Raw genomic sequence first — 24376 nt, 5'->3', positions numbered from 1 at the left:
TATCCACAGCTACTCGCTGAAATGGGACCTCAATTATGGGGAGTGGCTGGAGAGGGGCCTTGACCTGGTCTTGAGGCTTTCCCACTCTTTGGCATACCTCACAAGACCGGACATACTTGGCAACATTCTTGCCCATCCCCTCCCAGTGGAAGGACTTCCCCAACCGGTCCTTGGTTCTGTTCACCCCAGCATGGCCACTGGGATGATCATGGGCTAAGCTTAAGAGCTTCCCCCGGTACTTAGTTGGAACCACCAACTGTTTTTGCGGCTGCCATTCTTCCCGGTGTCCACCAGAAAGAATTTCCTTGTATAAAAGTCCTTGGTCTATAACAAACCGGGATCGATTAGAAGAGCTGAGAGGCGGTGGGGTGCTCCGTGCCGCCGCCCAAGCTTTCTGAAGGCTGTCATCCGCTTCCTGCTCAGTCTGGAACTGTTCCCTTGAGGCTGGGGTCACCAGTTCTTCCTCAGACTGTGGACTTGGGCTTGGTCCCTCTGGAAGCGATGTAGGTGATGGGGTTGTTTCCGTTGCTGGTGCACCTGAGGGTATTTCAGGCTCTGGCTGAGCCTTTTGGGTATGGCTGTCTTTTGCTTCTGCCAGTTCTGGCTCGCTGGCGCCCTCTGGCGTTGAGTTTGAAGATGTGGTTGCACTTGCTGGTGCTGGTTGCTGTTCCAGTTCCGGGCCTGGGACTGGAGATGCTGTGGCTGTTTCAGTGGTAGGCATGGAATCCGGGTCCACTACCTCTGTCTGGGTCTCTGGTAACACAGACGGGGCCTCTGTGGACGGTTCAGGAACAGGAATGGGTCTGGAAGCTTGCCTGGTTTGGCTACGTGTAACCATTCCCACTCTCTTGGCCCGCCTCACCTGGTTGGCCAAGTCTTCCCCCAGTAGCATGGGGATAGGATAATTGTCATAGACTGCAAAAGTCCACATTCCTGACCAGCCTTTGTACTGGACAGGCAGTTGAGCTGTAGGCAAGTCTACAGCTTGTGACATGAAGGGGTAAATTGTAACTTTGGCCTTTGGGTTGATGAATTTGGGGTCAACGAAGGATTGGTGGATAGCTGACACTTGTGCCCCCGTGTCTCTCCACGCAGTAACCTTCTTTCCGCCCACTCTCAAATTTTCCCTTCGCTCCAAGGGTATTTGAGAGGCATCCGGGCCTGGGGATCTTTGGTGTGATGGTGGTGTAATGAATTGCACTCGCATGGTGTTCTTGGGACACTTGGCCTTGATATGTCCCAGTTCATTACACTTAAAGCATCTTCCATCTGATGGGTCACTGGGCCGAGGTGAGTTACTGGAGACTGGTGAGGTTGAAGGGTAGGGTATCTGTGGCTTTACTTGGGTGGTATGTGGGGTCTTTGGCTGTCCTCGGTGGTAGGGTTTATGGTCTGTGTGCCCCCTGGGGTAATCGTTCCCCTTGACAGTAGCTTTTTTGCTTTCTGCCAGTTCCATCCATTTGGCTCCAATCTCCCCCGCCTCAGCGATATTCTTGGGGTTTCCATCTTGTATGTACCGCGTGATGTCTTCAGGAACACCATCCAAGAACTGCTCCATTTGTATGAGGAGGTTCAGTTCTTCCAAGGTTTGAATGTTGTTTCCTGTTAGCCAGGCCTCATAGTTTTTTGCAATGTAGTAGGCGTGTTTGGGAAATGACACCTCTGGTTTCCACTTTTGGGTTCTGAAGCGCCGACGGGCATGATCTGGGGTTATCCCCATCCTGTATCTGGCCTTGGTTAGGAAAAGTTTATAGTCATTCATTTGGTGCTTAGGCATTTCAGCTGCCACCTCTGCTAAAGGTCCACTGAGCTGTGACCTCAATTCTACCATGTACTGGTCTTCGGGAATGCTGTACCCAAGACAGGCTCTTTCAAAATTTTCCAAGAAGGCCTCGGTGTCATCACCTGCCTTGTAGGTGGGAAATTTCCTGGGCTGTGGAGCAATATTTGGCGCCGGGTTGTTAGGGTTGGCTGGCACAGGCAGCCCAGCTTTTGCCAACTCCAGTTCATGTTTTCTCTGTTTTTCCTTCTCTTCATTCTCTTTTTGTTGTTTTTCCATTTCTCGGTGGTGGTTTTCCATTTCTCGGCGGTGGGCCACCTCTTCTTCTTCTAGTTTTCTTTTGTGTGCTGCCTCTTGGGCTGCCTGTTCTCTTTGGAAGGCTGCCTGTTCTCTTTGGTAGGCTGCCTCTTTGATCTGTTCTTCTCTTTCTTTCATCTCCATCTCTTTTTGTTTTATTTCCAGTTGTCGCCTGTGTTGAGCTTCTTTGATTTGTTCTTCGGCGTCAATTTTTGCCTTAGAAGTCATGGTTCCTGTTTTCTTGTGTTGGGGTGCCCTCCGGTGTTTATCTTCTGAACTGCAGGTTCTGTTGCCTCCTGGAGTCTGCCTAGCAACAGTGCTTTTTTCCTTTTCTCTCTCTAGCTAATCTTCAATGTCAAGTAAACCTGAAAAACCACTTTATTTGCATTCATATAGTGCTGGTATGACTCTCAATGGGAGTGCTATTGTGTGACAAAAGACTGTTAATAGTCCTTAACGACTTCTGCTTAACATGCAAGCCACAACTGCCAGAGAGAGCAGAAAAAAAAATTTCTCTCTGGTTCCCTTTTAAAACCAACTGCTTCTCTCTGCTAAAAAGCCCTTAGCAGAGAAAAGAAAAATACAATATTTCTACTGGCTTCTGGATTCTGTCTATCTCCCACCGCTGCTACTCATATAATAACCTTAGTCCCAGATTTGGACCTTAGCGTCCAAGATATGGGGGTTAGCATGAAAACCTCCAAGCTTAGTTACCAGCTTGGACCTGGTACTTGCTGCCACCACCCAAAAAATTAGAGTGTTTTGGGGCACTCTGGTCCCTCTGAAAAACCTTCCCTGGGGACCCCAAGACCCAAATCCCTTGAGTCTCACAACAAAGGGAAATAATCCTTTTTCCCTTCCCCCCTCCAGGTGCTCCTGGAGAGATACACAGACACAAGCTCTGTGAATCCAAACAGAGTGAATCTCCCTCTCCGCTCCCAATCCTGGAAACAAAAAAGCACTTTCCTATTCCCCCAGAGGGAATGCAAAGTCAGGCTAGCAATCCAACACACAAATCTCCCCTTGATTTCTTCCTCCCACCAATTCCCTGGTGAGCACAGACTCAACTTCCCTGAAGTAAAGAAAAACTCCAACAGGTCTTAAAAGAAAGCTTTATATAAAAAGAAAGAAAAATAAGTACAAATGTTCTCTCTGTATTTAGATGATACAATACAGGGCAATTTCTTAAAAGAATATTGAATAAACAGCCTTATTCAAAAAGAATACAAATCAAAGCACTCCAGCACTTATATTCATGCAAATACCAAAGAAAAGAAACCATATAACTTACTATCTGATCTCTTTGTCCTTACACTTAGAAACAGAAGACTAGAAAATAGAACTACTTCTCCAAAGCTCAGAGAAAGCAGGCAGGCAGACAAAGACAAAGACACTCAATTCCCTCCACCCAAAGTTGAAAAAATCCGGTTTCCTGATTGGTCCTCTGGTCAGGTGCTTCAGGTGAAAGAGACATTAACCCTTAGCTATCTGTTTATGACACATGCATCTGATGTAGACTATATCTGACAAAGATATTAGGTAAAAGATCACCTTATATAACGTTTTTGATCATGTAATGTTGATGGAGTCTCAAGCAATTTATTCAGAAGAAGTTCTCTTAAGGCTTCAATTCGTGTTTCAACTTCAGCATAATCTATGAAAAAAGGAATGCAGAATTCCAATATACCTTTCTTTGCCTGAAGTGTCAACTGAAAATTTTAATATTTTCCTCAGCAAAATCTCATGGATTTAGGATATAACTGATTAATTTTAACAAGTTTTTAAATTGCATCAGTTCTTACAAGATGAATCTTCAAATAATCGCCAAACTATTATGTTTTCCTTGGAGGATTAAATTTAAAAGTTGCTTTGTTAGCATGTTCAGTACTCTAGCCTGCACTATTTTCTCTGTACATAGGAGTCAAAACCTAGATTTCTTGTCTTTTTACATATGCAGCCACTTCCCCTCCCCACCCCACAACTACCATATATAATATTTCCTTAACAACTTCACTGTTGTGTTCAATTTGGATTAGTTTTGTTTTTCCAATGTCACTAATTTCACCACATGGGTGGCAATGCTCTCTGTTCATTTTCTTCTCAAATGGTTTTTTTTTTTTTAAGAATTAAAAAAAGGTTATTAAGTGGGTTTTATATAGAATTGGATCTTAGTTCTTAATAAATTTCTAGACTTGGTAATTTCAAATTAGATATTCAAAACAATCACTTTGTGTACTCAAGCAAGGTATATGTACTCTTTACTATAATTTACATCTGAAAGAGTTCTGTAAACAATAATTTTACAAAAATACAAGCCTTGGCTTTGAAGCTTTTTCACAAGTATGCCAAGCGAGGGACACCCTAAGCTGTATCCTGTAGTTACTGAAACCTGTTTTATATCTAGTAATACTAAGCCTTTAAAAAAAAACTGGCTGCAAGCTCCTATTATATATACTACAAAGTAATATGCATCTCTCAGATGGAAAACTTGCCAGAAATATTGTTTAAAGTAATTGTTCCAAATTCTAAAGAGGGCTCCATATAAACAGAAGCTGAAGCCCACATAAGGCTTCTCACGGTGCTACATGTTCTTTATCTTTCCTGTTAAAAAAGAGCAGAGAGTCAAAGTAACTGAACCCAAATCTTACATTTTTTGAACACTTGAACCTCGGTCTTCCCAAACAGTGACTTAGCTTTTTCATAGTCATTAATGACCACATCGTAATCACCCTTTAAAATAAAAGAACATTGGAGATTTGTCACAATAAAAAAAAAATCACAGATTGATTTCAGTGGGAAAAACACATTTGTACTTTATTCTTTAAATGCACTTTACCTTTTGGATATTCCTTTCAATATTAAGAGGAAGGTTAAAAAGAAACTTAAAACGCTGAAGGACATTGAGTGCATTTCTTGTGGAATCTGCCTTGTCTTTGCGACCCAACACTTCTTGGAATAAGGTATCTGCAGTGTTACTTGCCCCTATTTTAAAGGAGGGAGAAAAAAAGGAAATAAAGTAACCACTGCAGAATAAGATCACTATATATTCCTCAATAGCTAATCTTATTTATCAAATAATACTGGATGTTAATTATAAAGTAGTGAATAATTAATGCTGATTCTATAAACTCCAATTAACACTTTAATGATTTCTGTTTAGCTATATTACGCGCACATCACAATTTACTGAAATACCATTTCAGTGCTGATCACGCAGCCTTTTAATGTGGTGAGCCCTACGTACAATTAAAAACAACCACATTTTCCTAGTTCAAGTGCTTAACAGTGATTTTATAGTTTGTTTTGGCCACCAATCTAAATTTTACAGTTAATCTATGCCTTTTAGGCTATTCGATCATCAGAGACTGGTTTTTTTTTAGAACAGAATATAATGAAATTATACTTGTTGAACTCCCTAGCATGGGGGGGGGGGGATTTCTTTCTTTTTTCTTTATAGCTTTATAAAGCAGGTTGGGGCTTTTCTGAATTCCAGTAAGAATTTTTTTTTTTTTTTTTTACAATGGATATCCTTAGATCTTTGGCATTAAAATGCTTCATTTTAAAAAACGAATCTATATAGTAACTGGAGACACATTTAAGAAATTATACAGAGCTCATTATTGGAACACCATTATATAAGGGTCTGATCCTGTTTGCATTGCAGTCAACAATAAAATTCTCATTCCCTTCACTGGATGCAAGATCAAGCCCTATGTTAACAATTTTATGGGAATAAGAATGTCTACATTGTTCTATTCATATTTATTTTAAAATCAAAATACATTCTAAAGAGAATAAAATTATTTTTCCCCAGACTACAAAGTGTTATATCATTTTCTACTAAAACGTTTCCCATAATTATTTGGTCCAAAATAATTAAATTTCTGTTACATGAAGGAAGATTAGTATGGGATGTGAAACAGTTACATTTTTCAACTTGTGACTTATTTTTAATTAGGAAAAAGAAGAACTCTTTTAGCCTTTTATATTGCTGCCTGTAAAAAGTGTCTACATTATCTGGTCTAGTGACTATACTTTAAGCAAAGATGAAAAAATTACATCAGTCTCGCTGGGTGGCTTGCATGCCATTTTCTCTAGTCAACACTGTGGGTGGCCTGCTCAAGTTAAAAGTAGTCTTTGTAAAATAATTGTTAAATCTAAATAATGTTTAAACTGTTGAAATTTCGAAGCCCTGACGTAAAAATCCTTGTTTTGTCAGGATAGCCGTTTCTACTACATGTGATTTAATGTAAAATAGTTTAATTCATTAAGAAAAAACCCACGACATAATATCTAACTGGACACAAATACTGACTCTGGATAAAGTTTGATTTTTTCCAAATGCCTATCTATTATATTTTTATATATATAAAGAGAATCACTGTTTTATTTTAAATCACAACTTACTTATAATACATTCATTTAATAGTAAAGCAATAAGTCATTTATTATTTTCTGGTAATTATAGTTATAATCACAAGGCATTTTTCCCTTACATATAAGGAAGCTTCTTTATAAGGTGACTAACAACTGCAGAATTGCACATGGATATTGATCTTTAGTTTAAAAGAATCCATAACTCAATTCCTTGAAGAAATAATATGCTTTATTAATCCCCAGCACAATTTTAATGTACTTGCATTTCTTTTCAGTGGGTTATTTTTAATTAATTTTTGAGAAATATCAAATTTCTATGCAAGAAAAAGTTTATCTTTTTAGTTACACAAACTGAAAAGTTAATCATTGTCCTTTGTTTATGACCTATTACAAAATCTCCTGTAATACTTACGAGTGCATCACCTCCAACGTTACGTTAGACCTCTGGTGTTCTTAACCATTAAAAACACTGGCATATTTCAGACTGCTCGGCAGACTCATGTTTAAAAGGAGTTGGTGTACCTTATAAACACATTTTTTTCTCCAAAGGGTTAAGCTTCAAACAATCCTCACATCTTGACCTCTGAATAAAGACCTATGCCTGTAATGCTGAAGTCAATGGGATTTTTGTCATTGACTTCAATAGGTGCCGAATAAAGCCCTATGCTGAAGAAATGTACTTAAGAAAGGTCTATCAGACACTCTGTCCATAAGTGCTTCTGTCCATAAGTGCTTCTTACCAAAAAGTAAAGTACTGACTACTTATCAGTTTTCCTTCTCTGACAAATTGGGAAATAAAAAACCGTACGTGGACAGAAGAAAATGACAATCAGGTAGATACCATACCAATAAAAGGAAACCAACTTTTAAAAATATACTGAATTTTTTTAAGCTATCATTCTTGATTAAACCCATCCCTTTGCACGGTATAATACATGATTTTATATGTAAATATAATGTTCTGCAAATAAGCTATTATTCTCTTTCTTTTTTAAAGCCCAGGCCCTGGCCCATGCAGCGTCTTCCATCATGACTTGCTCACCTTCACAGGGACAGAAAAGCCACCAATCCTTTTCCACAAGAAAGCAAAAGCCAATACCATTCTGAAGTGGCTGGCACAAGCTATTCTAAAAAGCTTGCTTGCAAAAGATGGACTGCATTACTTGCATACAGATTTCAACTCCACTTGCTGAACCAGAGAATGATCACAGAACCTATTGTTAATCTGAGGTTTGCCACAAGCAGTCCATGAGAGGATACATGAATTAGTCTAAATACAGGATACTTCTGCTGTGCTCTTTTACTATTTTTACATTTTTAAAATTTACCTTGGTCAAAAGAAAAAAGCTTGCACTGACTTTACATGTGGCTAGGTGTAAAATATATGGCATTGTAGGTAGTGCCTAAAATTTTGGCACATTTATGTTTTCCTACGTCTATCATTTTGCCTGTATTAAAAAAAACCCCAAACACCAAAACAGATGTGTGGACACAAACTGTTCAGATAGTAAATTGCAAATACCAGGTTTTGCACGGCCAAGGGAAAAAAAAAATACTACCTGCAAAACTGCACGTACAACAGTGTACATGAAATGTGCTATTACAGAGCCTGGGTGGAGGCCGTTTTGAAAAACTATTCCCGCGCCCCCTACCCACACTATCATTGTGTATTCACACACAAGAGTATACTGACCAAAAAAAAAAAATCTGCTTCCATGTCACTTTTCTGATTTCATACAGCACATTTAGGCTCTCAGACACTGAGTCAGTTATCTGGATGTCATTCCCTGCTTATTGATACAGCACTAAGGGAAACATCCCTTCCTCTGTGAAAAAAATCACAGTGAAACAAAGTAAAAGTATCTTGGCACAAGTCCAAAAATTAGGAACTGTAACTTTTGTGATCTGGTGAAGCATGTACCAAGCAAGAGAAATGTAAATACTCTCTCCCAACTCAAATCATACAATATGAGGAATACTTTAACAGAAAGAGGTTATGGAATTTTCAAAAGCGCCTACATGACTTAGGCGTACCAGTCCCACTGTGGTCTGAATGACTGAATATCAAATAAAAAATGTATTGTAAATAAATCTTACTAGTGTAAACACTATTTCCAGTGGCAGTTCTCTATTTTTCTTCTGCCACTGCTTTAAGGTATTGCATTTAATTTCACTCATTGTCCTAGATACACATTTATTTTTCAGAACGTTTTTGTGTATACTTTTTAAAACCAAGCTTTGTCACTTTAGAAGCAGGAAAACAATATTTACCTTAAAAGTCTCCCCTTCTTCTCCACTGTTAACCATAAATCTGATTCTGTACCTATTGAAGTTCATGGCAAAGTTCAGCATCAGGTCCCAAAAATCATCACTATGCAAGAATAAATGCCAGGACAAAACTTACTGTTTTCTACTGTGTAACAAATTCCAAGAAATATATTAAAGCTTTCATAAAGTATGAAGTCCATAAATAGTTGCTGGTGGGAGGACAAAACTTACTGTTCAGTACATTCTCCAGTTTTTGCGTCATGGATCCTTCTACTTTTTCCGTTCCATCCGCTTCCAGTTTTTGATGGATTGCTGGAATAAAATGTCTAGTTAAAATGCAGACCATTTAATTCGATGGGAATACCTTATATCAACGTGACACTTTAAAACAGCTTCTCAAATTTTTTTAATTAAGTGCTATATTTCTTGCTAGACACAAGCAGCTCAAATGTTATGAGGCACCATGGTCTAGTGGGCCACAGGGCGAAGAGCCAGACACTTCGGAATTCTAATTGTTATTTTGCCACTGTGTGATGTTGCACAAATCATTTATCTCCTGGTCTCAGTTTTCCCTCCAAGGATAATGTTATAAAATAGTATTAATTTTGTATAGTATTTTGAAAATATAAATAACACATAAATGCTATATGTTACCATGACACTGGAAAGTAGTTTGTAGGTGTGACCCTAACAGCATCCCAATGCAAGAGGCTCACTGATATCTGGTAATGAGTTTCAGCTCGCCTGACCAGTTCAGAGTACCCCAATTCATTAACGTTATAATCTGTATCTCGTGTGTGTTTTGTGAAAACTAACATCACACTGATTACTAACATTCGTGTGTGGTGTATATACGGTAAGTTCCTAAGGGACCATACAAATATGAAGAAATGTGGAACTAAAATGTGTTTACCAGACAAGGCTGCGGCGAGGGTAAACAGGTTTCTCTCAGACAAAAGACAGGCTAACAGTTCTAGTCAGGTGTCACCACAGGTGATTAGCAATCACATGTCAAGTGGACATTCATTTGCACTGGAGAAGGCAGGAACAGATCAATTTGCATTTTAGCAAACACCAGCAGGGGAAGAAACCGGCATGGAACTTCTTTCACCCTAGTCTCCATGTCTCCTTCCTCAGAGCTTGAACAAACTTTATTAGGGGGTGGGGGACGTGGCAGGGGTAACCTTCAGAAGAATCAATTTCAAAGGTTCACTGGACTATAAAAGAGAGGTACAAAGAACTGCAAGTTATCTTTCACCTAAGACGACAAAGGAACCAAGTATTTTGTGCTAGATTCTGATGGGGGGAGGGCGGGGAAGTTGGGTCAGCCATCTTGCTGGAAGGAAGTGTGGTAAGAATCTTACCTTGAACCAAGACTGTAGTTTTGTTAAGTTTCTAGAAAGCACTTTTAATTGCTTATAACCAATTCTAACTCTATCCTTTATACCTGAACTCATTTAAAATCCCATCTTCTTTTGTTCATAAACTTGTTTTACTTTTAATCTAAATCAATCCAGTGCTGTGCTTCAACTAAAGTGGTAAGATGTGCATTCTGTCTCTTCAGAGGAGCAAACAAACCTTATTTTTCCTCTGAATGATCCATGAAAGAGGTTAGACATTGCAGAGCGTACAGTTTGGGAAAATTCAGGACTGGGGGTCATCTTGCCAGGTGTAACCAAGCCTGGCATATACCAGAGCAAGGCTAGGATGTAACAAGTGGGCTGCTAGAATCAGAGTAGCTGACCAGAGCTGCTTAACACACAGATACTCAGTGCCTGCTTGACTCCTGGCTGTTACTGTCAGGGCTGTGAGGTTGGATGACTAGTAATAGGTGTCTATATAAGACAAAGTACTGAATATCAGGACTGTTCTTTTAAAATCAGGACATCTGGTCACTCTAGCTGTGAGCACAGCAGCAGAGCATTTAAGGCACCCGGGTTTACAGGCTGTGGAGACACAACCATTCAGTGGGCTGGACTGCACAACAGAACATGACAATAGAGAGAAGCCACAGTTATATTATAATTAAGGCTAAGATTTTGTCATAATTATTTTTAGTAAAAGTCACGGACAGGTCACAGGTAATAAACAAAAATTCACGGAAGCCGTGACCTGTCTGTGACTTTTGCTGCATTTCTCCATGGTTTCTCCCATCACTGTGGTGGCTGGGAGCTGTGGGGTGACCATATTTCCTGAAGAGAAAATGGGACACCCCAGCCGCTCACCCAAGGCATTCCCCTCTCTCCGTGCAAGGCTTTTGCCTGGCACTGGAACCCTGAGGAGGGCCCCCTCAGGAGTCTGTCACCTGTCACTGGAACTTAGCAAAGGGCCCCCTGTCACTTGTTGCTGCTGTCGCCTGTCACTGGAACCCTGCCAGGGCCTCACTGGCTGTCAGCTCCAGAGTCCTTCAGCCCCGAAGCTGAAGCAAAAAATGTCATGGAGGTCTCTGGAATTTGGATTCCATGATTTCCATGACCTATGTGTCATAAATGTAGCCTTAATTATAATTAGGGCTGTCAAGAGATTAAAAAAAATAATCGCGATTAATTGCACTGTTAAACAATAACAGAATACAATTTATTTAAATCCTTTTGGATGTTTGCCACATTTTTAAATATATTGATTTTAATTTCAACACAAAATACAAAGTGTACAGTGTTCATTTATCTTTATTTTTAATTATGAATATTTGCACTGTAAAAATAAAAGAAATAGTATTTTTCAATTCACTTAATACAAGTACTGTAGTGCAAGCTCTTTATCACAAAAGTTGAATTTACAAATGTAGAATTATGTACAAAAAATAACTGCATTAAAAAAATATATAAAACTTCAGAGCCTACAAGTCCACTCAGTCCTATTTCTTGTTCAGCCAGTTGCACAAACAAGTTTGTTTACATGTGCAGCAGACAATGCTGCCCACTTCCTGTTTACGTCACCTGAAAGTGAGAACAGACGTTTGGCATGGCGTTGCAAGATACATCTCTACCCCGCTATAACGCAACCCGATATAACACGGGTTTGCGTATAGCGAGGTAGCAGCAGGGCTCCGGCGGTGCTTTAAAGGGTCCGCAGCTCCGGCTGCTACGGGGAGCTCCGAGCTCTTTAAATCACCGCTGGAGCCCTGCCACTCCTACCTCGGGGCTGTGGCAGTGGGGCTCCACCAGCGATTTAAAAGGCCTGGGGCTCCCCACAGCGGCTGGAGCCCAGAACTCTTTAAATCACCGCCAGAGCCCTGCCGCCCCTACCCCGATATAACGGGGTTTCAGCTATAATGTGGTAGGGATTTTTGGCTCCCCATGACAGCGTTATAGCAGGGTAGAGGTGTATTAACATGCCAGATGCACTAAAGATTTCTGTGTCTCTTTATACTTCAACCACAATTCCAGAGGACATGCGTCCATGCTGATGATGGATTCTGCTCAATAATGATCCAAAGCAGAACAGACTGATGCATGTTCATGTTCATTATCTGAGTCAGATGCCACCAGCTGATGGCTGCTTTTCTTTTTTGGTGGTTCGGGTTTTGTACTTCTTGCATTAGAGTCTTTTAAGACTTCTGCTAGCATGCTCCACATCTCGTCCCTCTCAGATTTTAAAAGGTACTTCAGATTATTAAATCTTGGGTTGAGTGCTCTAGCTATCTTTAGAAATCTCACATTGGTACCTTCTTTGCATTTTGTGAAAACTGCAGTGAAAATGTTCTTAAAATGAACAACATGCTGAGTCATTAGCTGAAACTGCTATAACATGAAATATATGACATGATGCAGGTTAAATACAGAGCAGGAGACATACAATTCTCCACCAAGGAGTTCAGTCACAAATTTAATTAACACATTTTTTTAACAAGTTTCATCAGTATGGAAGCATGTTCTCCAGAATGGTGGCCATAGCATAAAGGGGCATAAGAACGTTTAGCATATCTGGCATGTAAATACCTTGCAACGCCAGCTACAAAAGTACCATGCAAATGCCTGTTCTCACTTTCAAGTGACATTGTAAATAAGAAGTGTACAGCATTATCTCCCGCAAATGTAAACAAATTGGTTTGTCTTAGCGATTGGCTGAACATGAGGTAGGACTGAGTGGACCTGTAGGCTCTAAATATTTACATTGCTTTGTTTTTGAGTGCAGTTATGTAACAAAAAAAATTTACCTTTGTAAGATGCACTTTTGTGACAAAGAGATTGCATTACAGTACTTGTATGAGGTGAATTAAAAATACTATTTCTTTTATTATTTTACAGTGCAAATATTTGTAATAAAAATAATATGAAGTGAGCACTGTACACTTTGTATTCTCTGTTGTAATTCAAATCAATATATTTGAAAATGTAGAAAAATATCCAAAATATTTGATAAATTTCAATTTCAACAGTCTTGTTTAACAGTGTGATTAAAACTGTGATTAATCATGATTAATTTTTTTAATCATAATTAATTTTTTAATTAATTGCAAGAGTTAACTGAGATTAATCAACAGCCCTAATTAAAATAGTACCTAAAAACATCAAAAATGCTATTTTGGGTCAGACCAAGCCTAGCACCCTGTCTCCGACAGTGGCTAGTACCAGAGCTTCAGCTGTAGTGTATAGAACAGTGCTATTGGAGTGATCCAATCATCTTCCCCTCCCAGCTTCTCGCAGTCAGAGCTTTAGAGTTGCCCCAAGCACAGAGTTGCATCCCTGACCATTTTGACTACTAGTTCTTGAGAGAATTATCCTCTATATTCCCAGACAAAAAACAACAATAAAAGGGAGTTAAGATTGAGAGCTATGTACCAGTACTTTAAGGATATAAAAGATTACAAAGATGCTGAACTATCCCAAAGTCAATTATAAATCCAGAGTTAAAGTCAAACGTCATGTTAAGACATGCAAATGCACAGTTGGAGCACCCACACAACTGTAACTCTGCCCCGCAGTGACACCATGCATTAACCATTTGATTAAAATTAAGACATTTTGGTGTTTTTGGTCCCAGACTATATGAAACCGATTTTTAAAAGACCTGTTTTTCCCCTAATTGTGTTACTACAGGGCAGAGAAGATTGTTTGGGTTCCTCAACTGTGTAACAAGCTGTGAAACGCTGCTGTGTGATATTGCCAATGATTTCAAAATATCTAGTATCAGTGGGCACAGTGCTATTAATTTTTGAGAAATTAGAGAAACAGTTGGGAGAAATGGGTGACAGTGCCTGGCATCTAGCTAGCAGAGCCAAAGCTTCAACTACCTCTGTAACCATCTTAAGATGAAAGAACTTGTTGATGGCAGCCATTAACTCCTTCCAGCATAACAATAACCCAACTCAGCTCAGCCCATCTTCCTAATCGTTTAAAGTGTTGACACACTAAATGACTTATCTCTCATACAGAAAGAAAAAAAAAAAAAGAGAAAAGGTTGGGGGAGAGGGGGAAGAGAAGAGATAAGATAATAGGGCAGGGGTTCTCAAACTGGGGTCAGGACCCCTCAGGGGGTTGTGAGGTTATTACATGGGAAGTCGTGAGCTGTCAGCCTCCACCCCAAACCCCGCTTTGCTTTCAGCATTTATAATGGTGTTAAATACATAAACAAAAGTTTTTAATTTATAAGGGGGGTCACACTCAGAGGCTTGCTATGTGAAAGGGGGTCACCAATACAATAGTTTGAGAACCACTGGAATAGGGCATACCCACAACCCTTGGCATGGGGGAGGGAGAATGGAAGATCCTGATATTGGGGGCTTTGGGGAGTTGCAAATAGTTCCTGAAATAGAGAGGGGGTAGACAGGTGGCATACAGGAAGCTTGTGAGGAAGAATGAAAGGATGCAAAGAACCTGTAGTGTGGGCAGTGGTGAGCTTGGCATACAGAAGCAATGAAGTGTGTGACCTTTTACCTATCTGAACACTCAAGAGACAACCTAAAAATGGTAGAAATTTAAACTTTTAGCATATTTAGGATACAATTACTAAAAATTGTATCAGTCCAAATGCTTAAACCACTTTTCAAAATGAGACTGGACAATTATGGTGTCACCAATAAAGAGAGTTCTACTGTCCAAGAATTGGTGTGAACTACTGACCAGTGTCTAACTCCTGATACATTTTCCTTTAGAGGCACTGCCCTACCAGGTTCTAACTCTTTAAGTGCTTTGGAACATTGCAGACTTGATCCTGCTCATTCCTTTGTCAGCTTTAAACTGGTGTACCTTTGGCTATGTCTACACTGCCCTGCAGTTTGGACTACAATGGTGTGAATAGCCATGCACACCAAAATGCTGTGCCATCATGCCCCCATGTGGATGCTGCGGGCGCAAATTACAAGATTCCTAGTTCACAGTAATGCAGTCCTGTTTGAAGAGGATTACATTAATGTAACCTAGGAACCTTTTAGTTCATACTCATTGTATCCACATGGGGGCATTAAAGCACAGCATTTCAGTGTGCACTGCCATTCACACCCCCATAGTCTGATCTGCGGGGCAGTGTAGACAAGCCCTTTATTGTCTTCAGTGGAGTTATTCCTGATTTTACACTGGTAAGAGATGAGAATCAAGCACTATGAGTTTGGAATGTACTATAGATAAAATTATATTCCAAGTTTAAAATTGCTTGTTTGCAGTGTATTGAACAGTATACCAAAAAAAATCAACCAACTTATTTGGATTACACTTAGTAACTACATCCTAAAGTGCAGCGGTTCCCAATCTGAGGCCCATGAATAGGGTCCTACCAAACTCACAGTCCATTTTGGTCAATTTCATGGTCATAGAATTTTAAAAATAATAAATTTCATGATTTCAGCTAGTTAAATCTGAAATTTCACAGTGTTGTAATTGTAGGGATCCTGGTTCAATGAGGAATTGTGGGGCAGTCACATGGTTATTGTAGCGGGGTTTGTGGTACTGCTACCCTTACTTCTGCACTGCTGCTGGTGGCGGTGCTGCCTTCAGAGCTGGGCAGCCGGAGTGCAGTGGTTGCTGGCCAGGAGCCCAGCAATGAAGGCAGCAGCGCAGAAGTAAGGATGGCATGGTGTGGTATCATCACCCTTATTTCTGCACTGCTGCCTTCAGAGCTGGGCCCTTGGCCAACAGCCACCGCCCTACAGCCGCCCAGCTCTGAAGGCAGCGCTGAACTAAGGGTAGCAACACCGCAACCCTCCTAAAATAACCATGCGATCCCCTGCAACTCCCTTTTGGGTCAAGACCCCCAATTTGAGAAACACTGGTCTCTCCCATGAAATCTGTATAGTGTACCATAGTGTAAAAGCACACAAAAGACCAAAGACCAGATTTCACAGCCTGTGACACGTTTTTCATGGCTGTGAATTTGGTAGGGCTCTACCCCATTACCCATGGGTTGTCTGCAAAGCAGTAGCAGGAGATTTATAGAAAGCTGCTAGTCTGCCGTGGTCTCATTTCCAATAAGAGAAGCAGAAATGACAGATGAGATTAAATGAAAAGGAAATGGAGATAGTACAATTAGCCTCTTTTTTTTTTTTTTAACTTTTTAAAATTAGGGACAGTTAAAAATATATATACATTTTCCTGGTGTTACTTTTCCATGTAACTAAATTCCTGTAGTTGCCACTAGGAGGCTATGTGATCATGAATGGGAATGCAGGTGATCTTTGAAACCACAAACAGGAAGGTGAGTGGCCATAAAACAATGTCTAGATGAAGATACAGTTCACATTATGAAAGTGTTTGAGACCCCTTGCTACAGAGTACCCAGACTTCGAAATTGGTGGACTTGTGGCTCTGTAAAAGCTGTCACACAACTGCATTTTAAAAGCTGTGGAGGTAAGAGAAGATAGGAAATCTATAAGGTGTAAGTGTTTTGTCAGGGTGTTAAGAGATTCTAGAGTAGAGGGAAAGCGTTGTCTGGAGTAAGTGAGATAATGGTGACTGTTTACCTACATACCAGTTAGTATTTTTGTTTGGACTAGTTTTGCACAATGAGTCCAGCTAAATTACCTTAAACTCACTGAACACGGTGTACATAAAAATAACTTCTCTATGCACACACAGACTGGTAGAGAATACAACATATTACACATGCACAATACACACCTTCACTTTCCATATACAGAAACCATCCAACAGTATTTTCAGATTTAGCTATATGTCTATTCCTCATTGAGAACGATGCACGTACTAAATTTTAGGTTCAAGATTCAATGCAAAAAGCTTCTGAAGGATTTATTAAAATGGTGATTTAAATCATGTTTTCATTATAAAGTAACTCAAAAACAGTGAAACATTTTCTTCATACACAGAGGCAGGATGCTCAAAAGCCTAGGAAAAGAAGAAGTGCTATCTGGATAAACTGGACTTCTTGCCTGCCACACAACAACAACAAAGAAACTCAAGAATGGGCTAAAGTGACACCATGCAAACAAGGGCAGTCAAAGTAGATGCCAGTAAAAGGGATTAGGCCTCACTAATAAGAGGCTCCAGAAAAAATACAAAATCTTTCAGGAAAAAAATATCTTTTTTCCTGGTTTCCCCTGGTTCCCCCAATGCCTGATATGGAAAAATTGGAACTTTGGGGGGAAATGGAAAATAAATTTTCATGTGAAAAAATATGTCTCTGAATGAACAAAGAATTATTAAAGTAATATATGAAATATCATTACTGATGAATTTCAGTCCTTCCAAATGCTTTCTAATAAGTATGTCAAATGAAGTTACTTTATTTCAAAACTTACAGTATTAGGCAATTACAATTCCTGTAAACTGTAGGTCTATATACTGTATATATCGATGTATTCCTCTGAGGCATATTATTACAGCCCCCCAGTCAGTACAAGGTGCTACCATTTTTACTAGCAAGCAGGAGTGAAGTTAAGTGTGGCGACAACATGAGCAGGAAGAGAGAAGTAGCTGCTATCCTGAAGTTGCTGTCCTCCTGACAGGCCCCAGGGAGCAGCTCACTCATCCTATCTCCTCAGCAGATTAGAAGGTTGACATCCTGTGTCTTGCTGGGGGAACAAACGAACAGACTACTGTCTGCTTCTGTAGAGCCAGTGGGGCAGAGGCCTGTGCCTGCAAGGCACTGGAAGAGAATCTTGAGGAGCTAGAATGGATCCTGTCTCAGAGTCCTGACCCTGACATCCACCAGAGGAACCAACACCACCAAGCACAGAGAAGCTCTTGTTTTTTCCTTTTTCCTCAGCAAAGATGATGTGACTGTCTTCTAACATGTAGAAGCATTTCCAAGCTGGAAGTAATTCAGGCCAAAAAAGAACCTGTGTTTTGCAAATACTGCCAAATGAAATATGCCTTTCCATATGCCACCAGAATGACCATACACACCCTAGCATGCATGAAATATCCTGCAGACATTAAAAGGGAAATGAAGGTCAAGAAGAGGAGTGTGAGATAGACAACATGGATATTGGTTGCATTTGCAACAAACATTCTTGATCCAGAAGTCCTTCTGCTTCTGTGAAATCTTCATCTGGAAGTGTTGTACACTCAGGTGTCAACTCTTCAGTCATCAGGAAAACACAGGCATCTGAACCAACGATATCCAAAAGACTCCCAACAATGATTGTATGCAGTGTAGTTGTAGCTATGTCAGTCCCAGGATAGTAGAGAGACAGTGTGGGTGGGGTGTTAACAGACCATTCTATTTTGAATGGTTTCTTACAATATGTGCTAACTATTTATGGTAAAAAATCTGTTCCACCTTGCATTTTGCTGTGAGGCTGGGAGTTCCTTTCCCAGACCTGAAGATGACCTTTGTGTGGCTTGAAAGCTTGTCTCTCTCACCAACACAAGTTGGTCCAATAAAAGATATTACCTCCCAACAATGACTTCATTTATAGAAAAGATGACACCTGAATATTAACAAAAAAGACTGATAAAGCAAGACTGATATATGCTTCTGGTATTCCAGTGTCAGTCACTGAAAACAGTTAATTAGCAGGCAGCATTTAAATTATTAAGACCATCATACCAGTTACCAAGCAAACATTTTTGAGCAAGCCTCTTCTACAATCAGAATATGAACATGCAATTCAACCTGTGCAAGAAAAAAAATGAATCAGTGAAGCACTTTGTCTGGCAGTACTTACATATGGGTAAACAAATGTAGGGATGGAAGGGGAAGGAATCAAACTTTGTAATAATACCACTTTAGGAGAAAACAGACAAACTGCAAAGTATATTAGGAGAGAAATATGTGAAGTACTAGAGAAGAGTGGAAATGGGAAAGTATTTGCTCCACTGACTGACAATGCCAGTAATATGAAGGCAGAATGGGACAACATAATGGACAAATATACCCATATAACTGTAAAAGGATATGCTTTTCATTGCCTAAACCTGCTTATTAATGATTTCATGCAGTTGTGCACATTGGAAGAGATCTATAAAAAAAAGCAAAAGAAATTATAAAATATGTGACAACTACTCATATTCTTTAAGAAGAAGCAAAAAGAAAAAAGTATTGTAAAAATAAAATGGTAATACTGCACGTTTCTAACAAAACAAGATGGGAATTGTGGGGATGTCATTTGAAAATGTATTAAAACAAAGAAGCTGTTCAAGAAAGAGTGATGACTGAAGATCTTAAAAGTGTACAACACACTGTACTTCATGAGGACACCTTCTGGGTTCACCTGCAGAACACTTTGAAGATTCTGAAACTAACTGCTTCTTCAATCACTGTATCTGAATCAGACAAAGCACTTTTGTCAGAGATTCCTCAAGTTATGACAAAGATAAAGTCAACTGTATTAAAAATCTAAGATCATCTCCACATACAAGTCAGGAAGACGTAAAAGTGAAGGACTTTATATGTAGATGGGAAGAATTCTGCTGTAAATCAATTTATGCTACTGCAAAACACTTAGATCCAAGGTTCAAAGGTAGTTATGTTAGTGATGATAGCATTGTTACATCACTTGACTGGATTACTAAAAAAACTACACATTTAGGACTAGATTTTGGATAAGCATAAGAACGTAACAATGGCCATACTGGGTCAGACCAAAAGTCCATCTAGCCCAGTATCCTGTCTGCCGACAGTGGCCAATGCCAGGTGCCCCAGAGGTTGTGAACCTAACAGGTAATGATCAAGTGATCTCTCTCCTGCCACCCATCTCCATCCTCTGACAAACAGAGGCTAGGGACATCATTCCTTAGCCATCCTGGCTAATAGCCATTAATGGACTTAACTTCCATGAATTTATCTAGTTCTCTTTTAAACCCTGTTATAGTCCTAGCCTTCACAACCTCTCCAGGCAAGGAGTTCCACAGGTTGACTATGTGTTGTGTGAAGCATTTTCAAATGTTGCAGAATACAGAACCTCTTCAGGTATTTGACCCCAGAGTACAATCTGGAAATCCGCCAAGCACACTGCTCCTACAACACAGTGGCAAGGCCTCTGTACAGCACAACCATTGACTCCTTTTGCTTCTCATCTGCTTCAGAGCCCTCCATCTTCTGAAGCATGAGAAAGACACAGGTCAATGTTTGGAAATACACACACAAACTCAAGAAACACGATAACATGTGAAAGAGTTTGTTTCACGCCATGCATATCCTCAGTTTAATGAAATAGATGAGGATCATAGTGGAAGTTCAGAATCAGAAGCTGTTAATTTTTGAGAGAGAGATTCTGATTAGAAAAGTCACAAGAAAAAACTTGAGCTATGGTAGCATTCCCAAGAGTAAATTGATAATTAAACTGTTTAAGTTATACTTGTTTATTTATATGATAGCTAGATTAGCCTACAAATATGACACATTATATATAATGATAATACACTATTAAAGACTATTAAAGAGTCTGATATTCACTATAAAATCTGGATATATACCAATATTTACTGCAGATCCTTAATGTTGTACTATGTTAACCACACTATAATGAATATATATTAATTAGAGCTGTCAATTAATCGCAGTTAACTCATGCGATTAACTCAAAAAAATTAATTGCAATTAATCACACTGTTAAGCAATAGAATATCAATTGAAATTTATTAAAATGTGTGGATTTTTTCTACATTTTTAAATATAGCAATTTCGATCACAACACAGAATACAAAGTGTACAGGGCTCACTTTATATTATTTTTATTACAAATATTTGCACTGTAAAAATGATAAAATAAATAGTATTTTTCAATTCACCTCATACAAGTACTGGAGTGCAATCTCTTTATCATGAAAATGCAAGTTACAAATGTAGGTTTTTTTATTACATAACTACACTCAAAAACAAACCAATGTAAAACTTTAGAGCAAAGGTTGGCAACCTTTCAGAAGTGCTGTTCCTTTATTCACTCTGATTTAAGGTTTCGCATGCCAGTAATAATTTTAACGTTTTTAGGTCTCTTTCTATAAGTCTATAATATATAACTAAACTATTGCTGTATGTAAAGTAAATAAGATTTTTAAAATGTTTAAGAAGCTTCATTTAAAATTAAATTAAAATGCAGAGCCCTCAGACGGGTGGCCAGGACCCGGGCAGTGCGAGTGCCATTGAAAATCAGCTCACGTGCCGCCTTCGGCACCCGTGCCATAGGTTGCCTACCCCTGCTTTAGAGCCTAGAAGTCCACTCAGTCCTACTTCTTGTTCAGACAACCCCTAAGAGAAACAAATTTGTTTACATTTACGGGAGATAATGCTGTCCACTTCTCAATTATAATGTCACTTGAAATTGAGACTAGGCATTCACATGGCACTGTTGTAGCTGGCGTCACAAGATATTTACGTGCCAGATACACTGAAGAGGCATATGCCTCTTCATGCTTCGGCCACTGTTCCAGAGGACATACTTCCATGCTGATGACACACGCGTTAATTAAATTTGTGACTGAACAACTTGGGGGAGAATTGTATGTGCCCTGCTGTTTTACCTGAATTCTGCCATATATTTCATGTTATAGCAGTCTCAGATGGTGACCCAGCACATGTTGTTCGTTTTAAGAACACTTTCACTGCAGATTTGACAAATGCAAAAAAGATACCAATGTGAAATTTTTAAGATAGTTACAGCACTCGACCCAAGATTTAAGAATCTGAAGTGCCTGCCAAAATCTAATCAGGACGAGGTATGGAACATGCTTTCAGAAATCTTTAAAAGGCAAGACTGATGCGGAAAGTACAGAGCCCGACCCACCAAAAAAGAAAATCAACCTTCTGCTGGTGGCATCTGGGTCAGATGATGGAAGTGAACATGTGTTGGTCCACACTGCTCTGGACTGTTTCCAAGCAGAACTCATCATCAGCATTTATACATCTCTGGAATGGTGGTTGATGCATCAAGTGATGTCTGAATCTTCAGCACATCTGCCATGTAAATACCTTGTGGCACCGACTACAACAGTGCCATGCAAACACCTGTTCTCATTTTCAGGTGACACTGTAAACAACAAGCAGGCAGCATTATCTTCTGCAAATGTAAAAAACTTGTTTATCTGAGCGATTGGCTGAACAAGAAGTAGGACTGAGTGGACTTGTAAGCTCTAAAGTTTATTTTTGAATGCAGGGTATTTTTGTACATAATTCTACATTTGTAAGTTCAACTTTCACGATAAAGCGATTGCACTACAGTACTTGTATGAGGTGAATTGAAAAATACTATTTCTTTTGTTTTTTTACAGTGCAAATATTTGTAATAAAAAATAAAGTGAGCACTGTACACTTTGTATTGTGTTGTAAATGAAATCAATATATTTGAAAACGTAAAAAACATCCAAAAATATTTAAATAAATGGTATCCTATTATTAACAGTGCGATTAATCACAATTAAATTTTTTAATCACTTGACAACCCTAATATAAATATGTTCATTTTTAGCACTTTTTCTCTAGAAACATGAGTTTCTTTTGTATCTGCTTTATAACATCAGATCTCAATTTACATATTATTTCTGCGTCCTACGGATAATTCTCCTTTTTGTGTACAAGTCAACAATGTTCATGCTTTCTATTATCAATATTTTAATTCCTCTCTTCTCCCCCCGGCCTCCCTCTCCACATTTTAGAGAGATGTCAACAGGCAAAAAATACACAAATATCTCAGTGTGCAGCTCCATCTCTATTACTACGTATATTTGTCATTATTCAAATGCAAAGAATTTCTACTTATTTACTTCATAAATGTAACTAGCAGTAATCTCTATGTGCTAATTAAATGATACATAATACATTTCTCACACTTAAAGTAGTAAAGTTTCATTTTGATAAGCAAGCATCTACTGCAGATATTTCAATTTTTTCCAAAATTTCTGTTTTTCAACCGCCCTATCCATATGTCTTTTTTCTATGCCTTCAAAACATCTGGAAATTGTATGTCTCTAGATTCAGCCACACAAACCATATGCTTGGTTAGGACCACGGCTTACCATATCTGAGTATCAGCTGGAACACTCTTAGTGCTCTGATAAAAAGTCTGCAGTTATTGGGGCAAGGAGAGACTGAATCTAGGCAGTTCAACCACAGCTGAAGAGTTCAAAGGCAGTTATCTTTGCCAGAAAAACAAGTGATAGTTTAATCTGGCAACTACACTGCAATAGGCTTTCTAGTAATCTAAACTACAATTTTATTAGTTGCTGTTTGTGTTAAAAACAATTTAATATTAGGAAAGAGATGGTTTAAAACTTTGTTACAGCTTTGCAGAACCAGGCAATCTAAATTTGCAAGTCAATCATTAATGTGAACACCATTTTTAATACCAATTTGTTCAAAAACTATGGGTGAAATTTTCAAAAGCAGCTTAGCATTGCTCTCACTCTGCTCCCACTGAAGTCAACAGAAGTTTTACCATTGGTTTCCAACGGGAGCAGAAGTAGACCAAAACTGAGAGCTTTTGCACAGAAACTTAGTTAATTTTTTTTTTAAGTGTCTGGAACACATCAAACCAAAAAACAACTAAGTAAGACAGACTGATTCAGCAGAACATAGTTCTGAAGGCCCTGGGCATAGTATCCATTAAGCCTCTGGCATCAAAATATACTAAGGAATAGGAAAAACTAAAATGTAAATACACTTTCCAGAATAAATGGAAACCCAAATGTCCATGGATTTCATGTCAGAAAGATTAAACGATTTGTGTAATTTGGAGAAAACCTGAAAAGCTTTTGATAAGGGCATGCCCCATACGAGAGGTGTAAAGTCTTCAGAATGGATCCCAGATATATACATGACTGTTCTACTGATCATTTGAAATGTACAGAAGTGTATCACTTTGTCCTCAAGAAGCTATTACTAGATTGCTCCATAAAATGCTAAAAGATCAATAAAATTAGCAATGTGGTGTACTGTCACTTACAGTGTCACTAAATATTATTTCATTTTCAGAAATAGTGAAATATTTGAAATGTTTTGCAACTTGAAGGAAAAACATGGCCTTAATCTTGAATCATATTGCATTAACATCGCCAGACTAACTACTGAAAAACATGTTGGGCCTAAAAAGCACAAGATTTTGAAATAATAAATGTTGGATTGTGTTTAAATATCTTTTGTTTTTTGAACTTTTTCATGCTTTTCCCCACAACCACAAAGGCAAGAAAAAAATGTTTATTAATGAAAGTAGAGTCTCAAATAATCACCTGACTCCAGGGGCTGGGGTTTTAAGAAAAAACACAAACTACTGTGAGACTTACAATAAAATTTCAAAACTTGGTAACAATGCATCCATGTAGGAAG

At 38.9% G+C, this 24376-nt stretch overlaps 1 protein-coding gene across 8 annotated transcripts in view; it reads right to left on the bottom strand.

Annotated features, from left to right (window-relative positions):
- Positions 1 to 24376, bottom strand: part of EXOC2 (exocyst complex component 2) — a 204346-nt gene that overhangs the window by 120261 nt on the left and 59709 nt on the right. For all 8 annotated transcript variants that reach the window (XM_050939919.1, XM_050939918.1, XM_050939915.1 and 5 more), the window contains 4 exons: positions 8954 to 9034; positions 4914 to 5059; positions 4726 to 4807; positions 3629 to 3731 (listed from right to left, as the gene is read on the bottom strand). In XM_050939919.1, coding sequence (XP_050795876.1) covers positions 3629 to 3731; positions 4726 to 4807; positions 4914 to 5059; positions 8954 to 9034 — 412 coding nt within the window. The remainder of the gene's footprint in view (positions 1 to 3628; positions 3732 to 4725; positions 4808 to 4913; positions 5060 to 8953; positions 9035 to 24376) is intronic.

This window comes from Gopherus flavomarginatus, chromosome 2 (genome assembly GCF_025201925.1).
Source record: "Gopherus flavomarginatus isolate rGopFla2 chromosome 2, rGopFla2.mat.asm, whole genome shotgun sequence".
Classification (NCBI taxonomy): domain Eukaryota; kingdom Metazoa; phylum Chordata; order Testudines; family Testudinidae; genus Gopherus; species Gopherus flavomarginatus.
The sequence above is the reverse complement of the archived record's forward strand: the minus strand, read 5'-3'. Positions and strand labels throughout refer to the sequence as shown.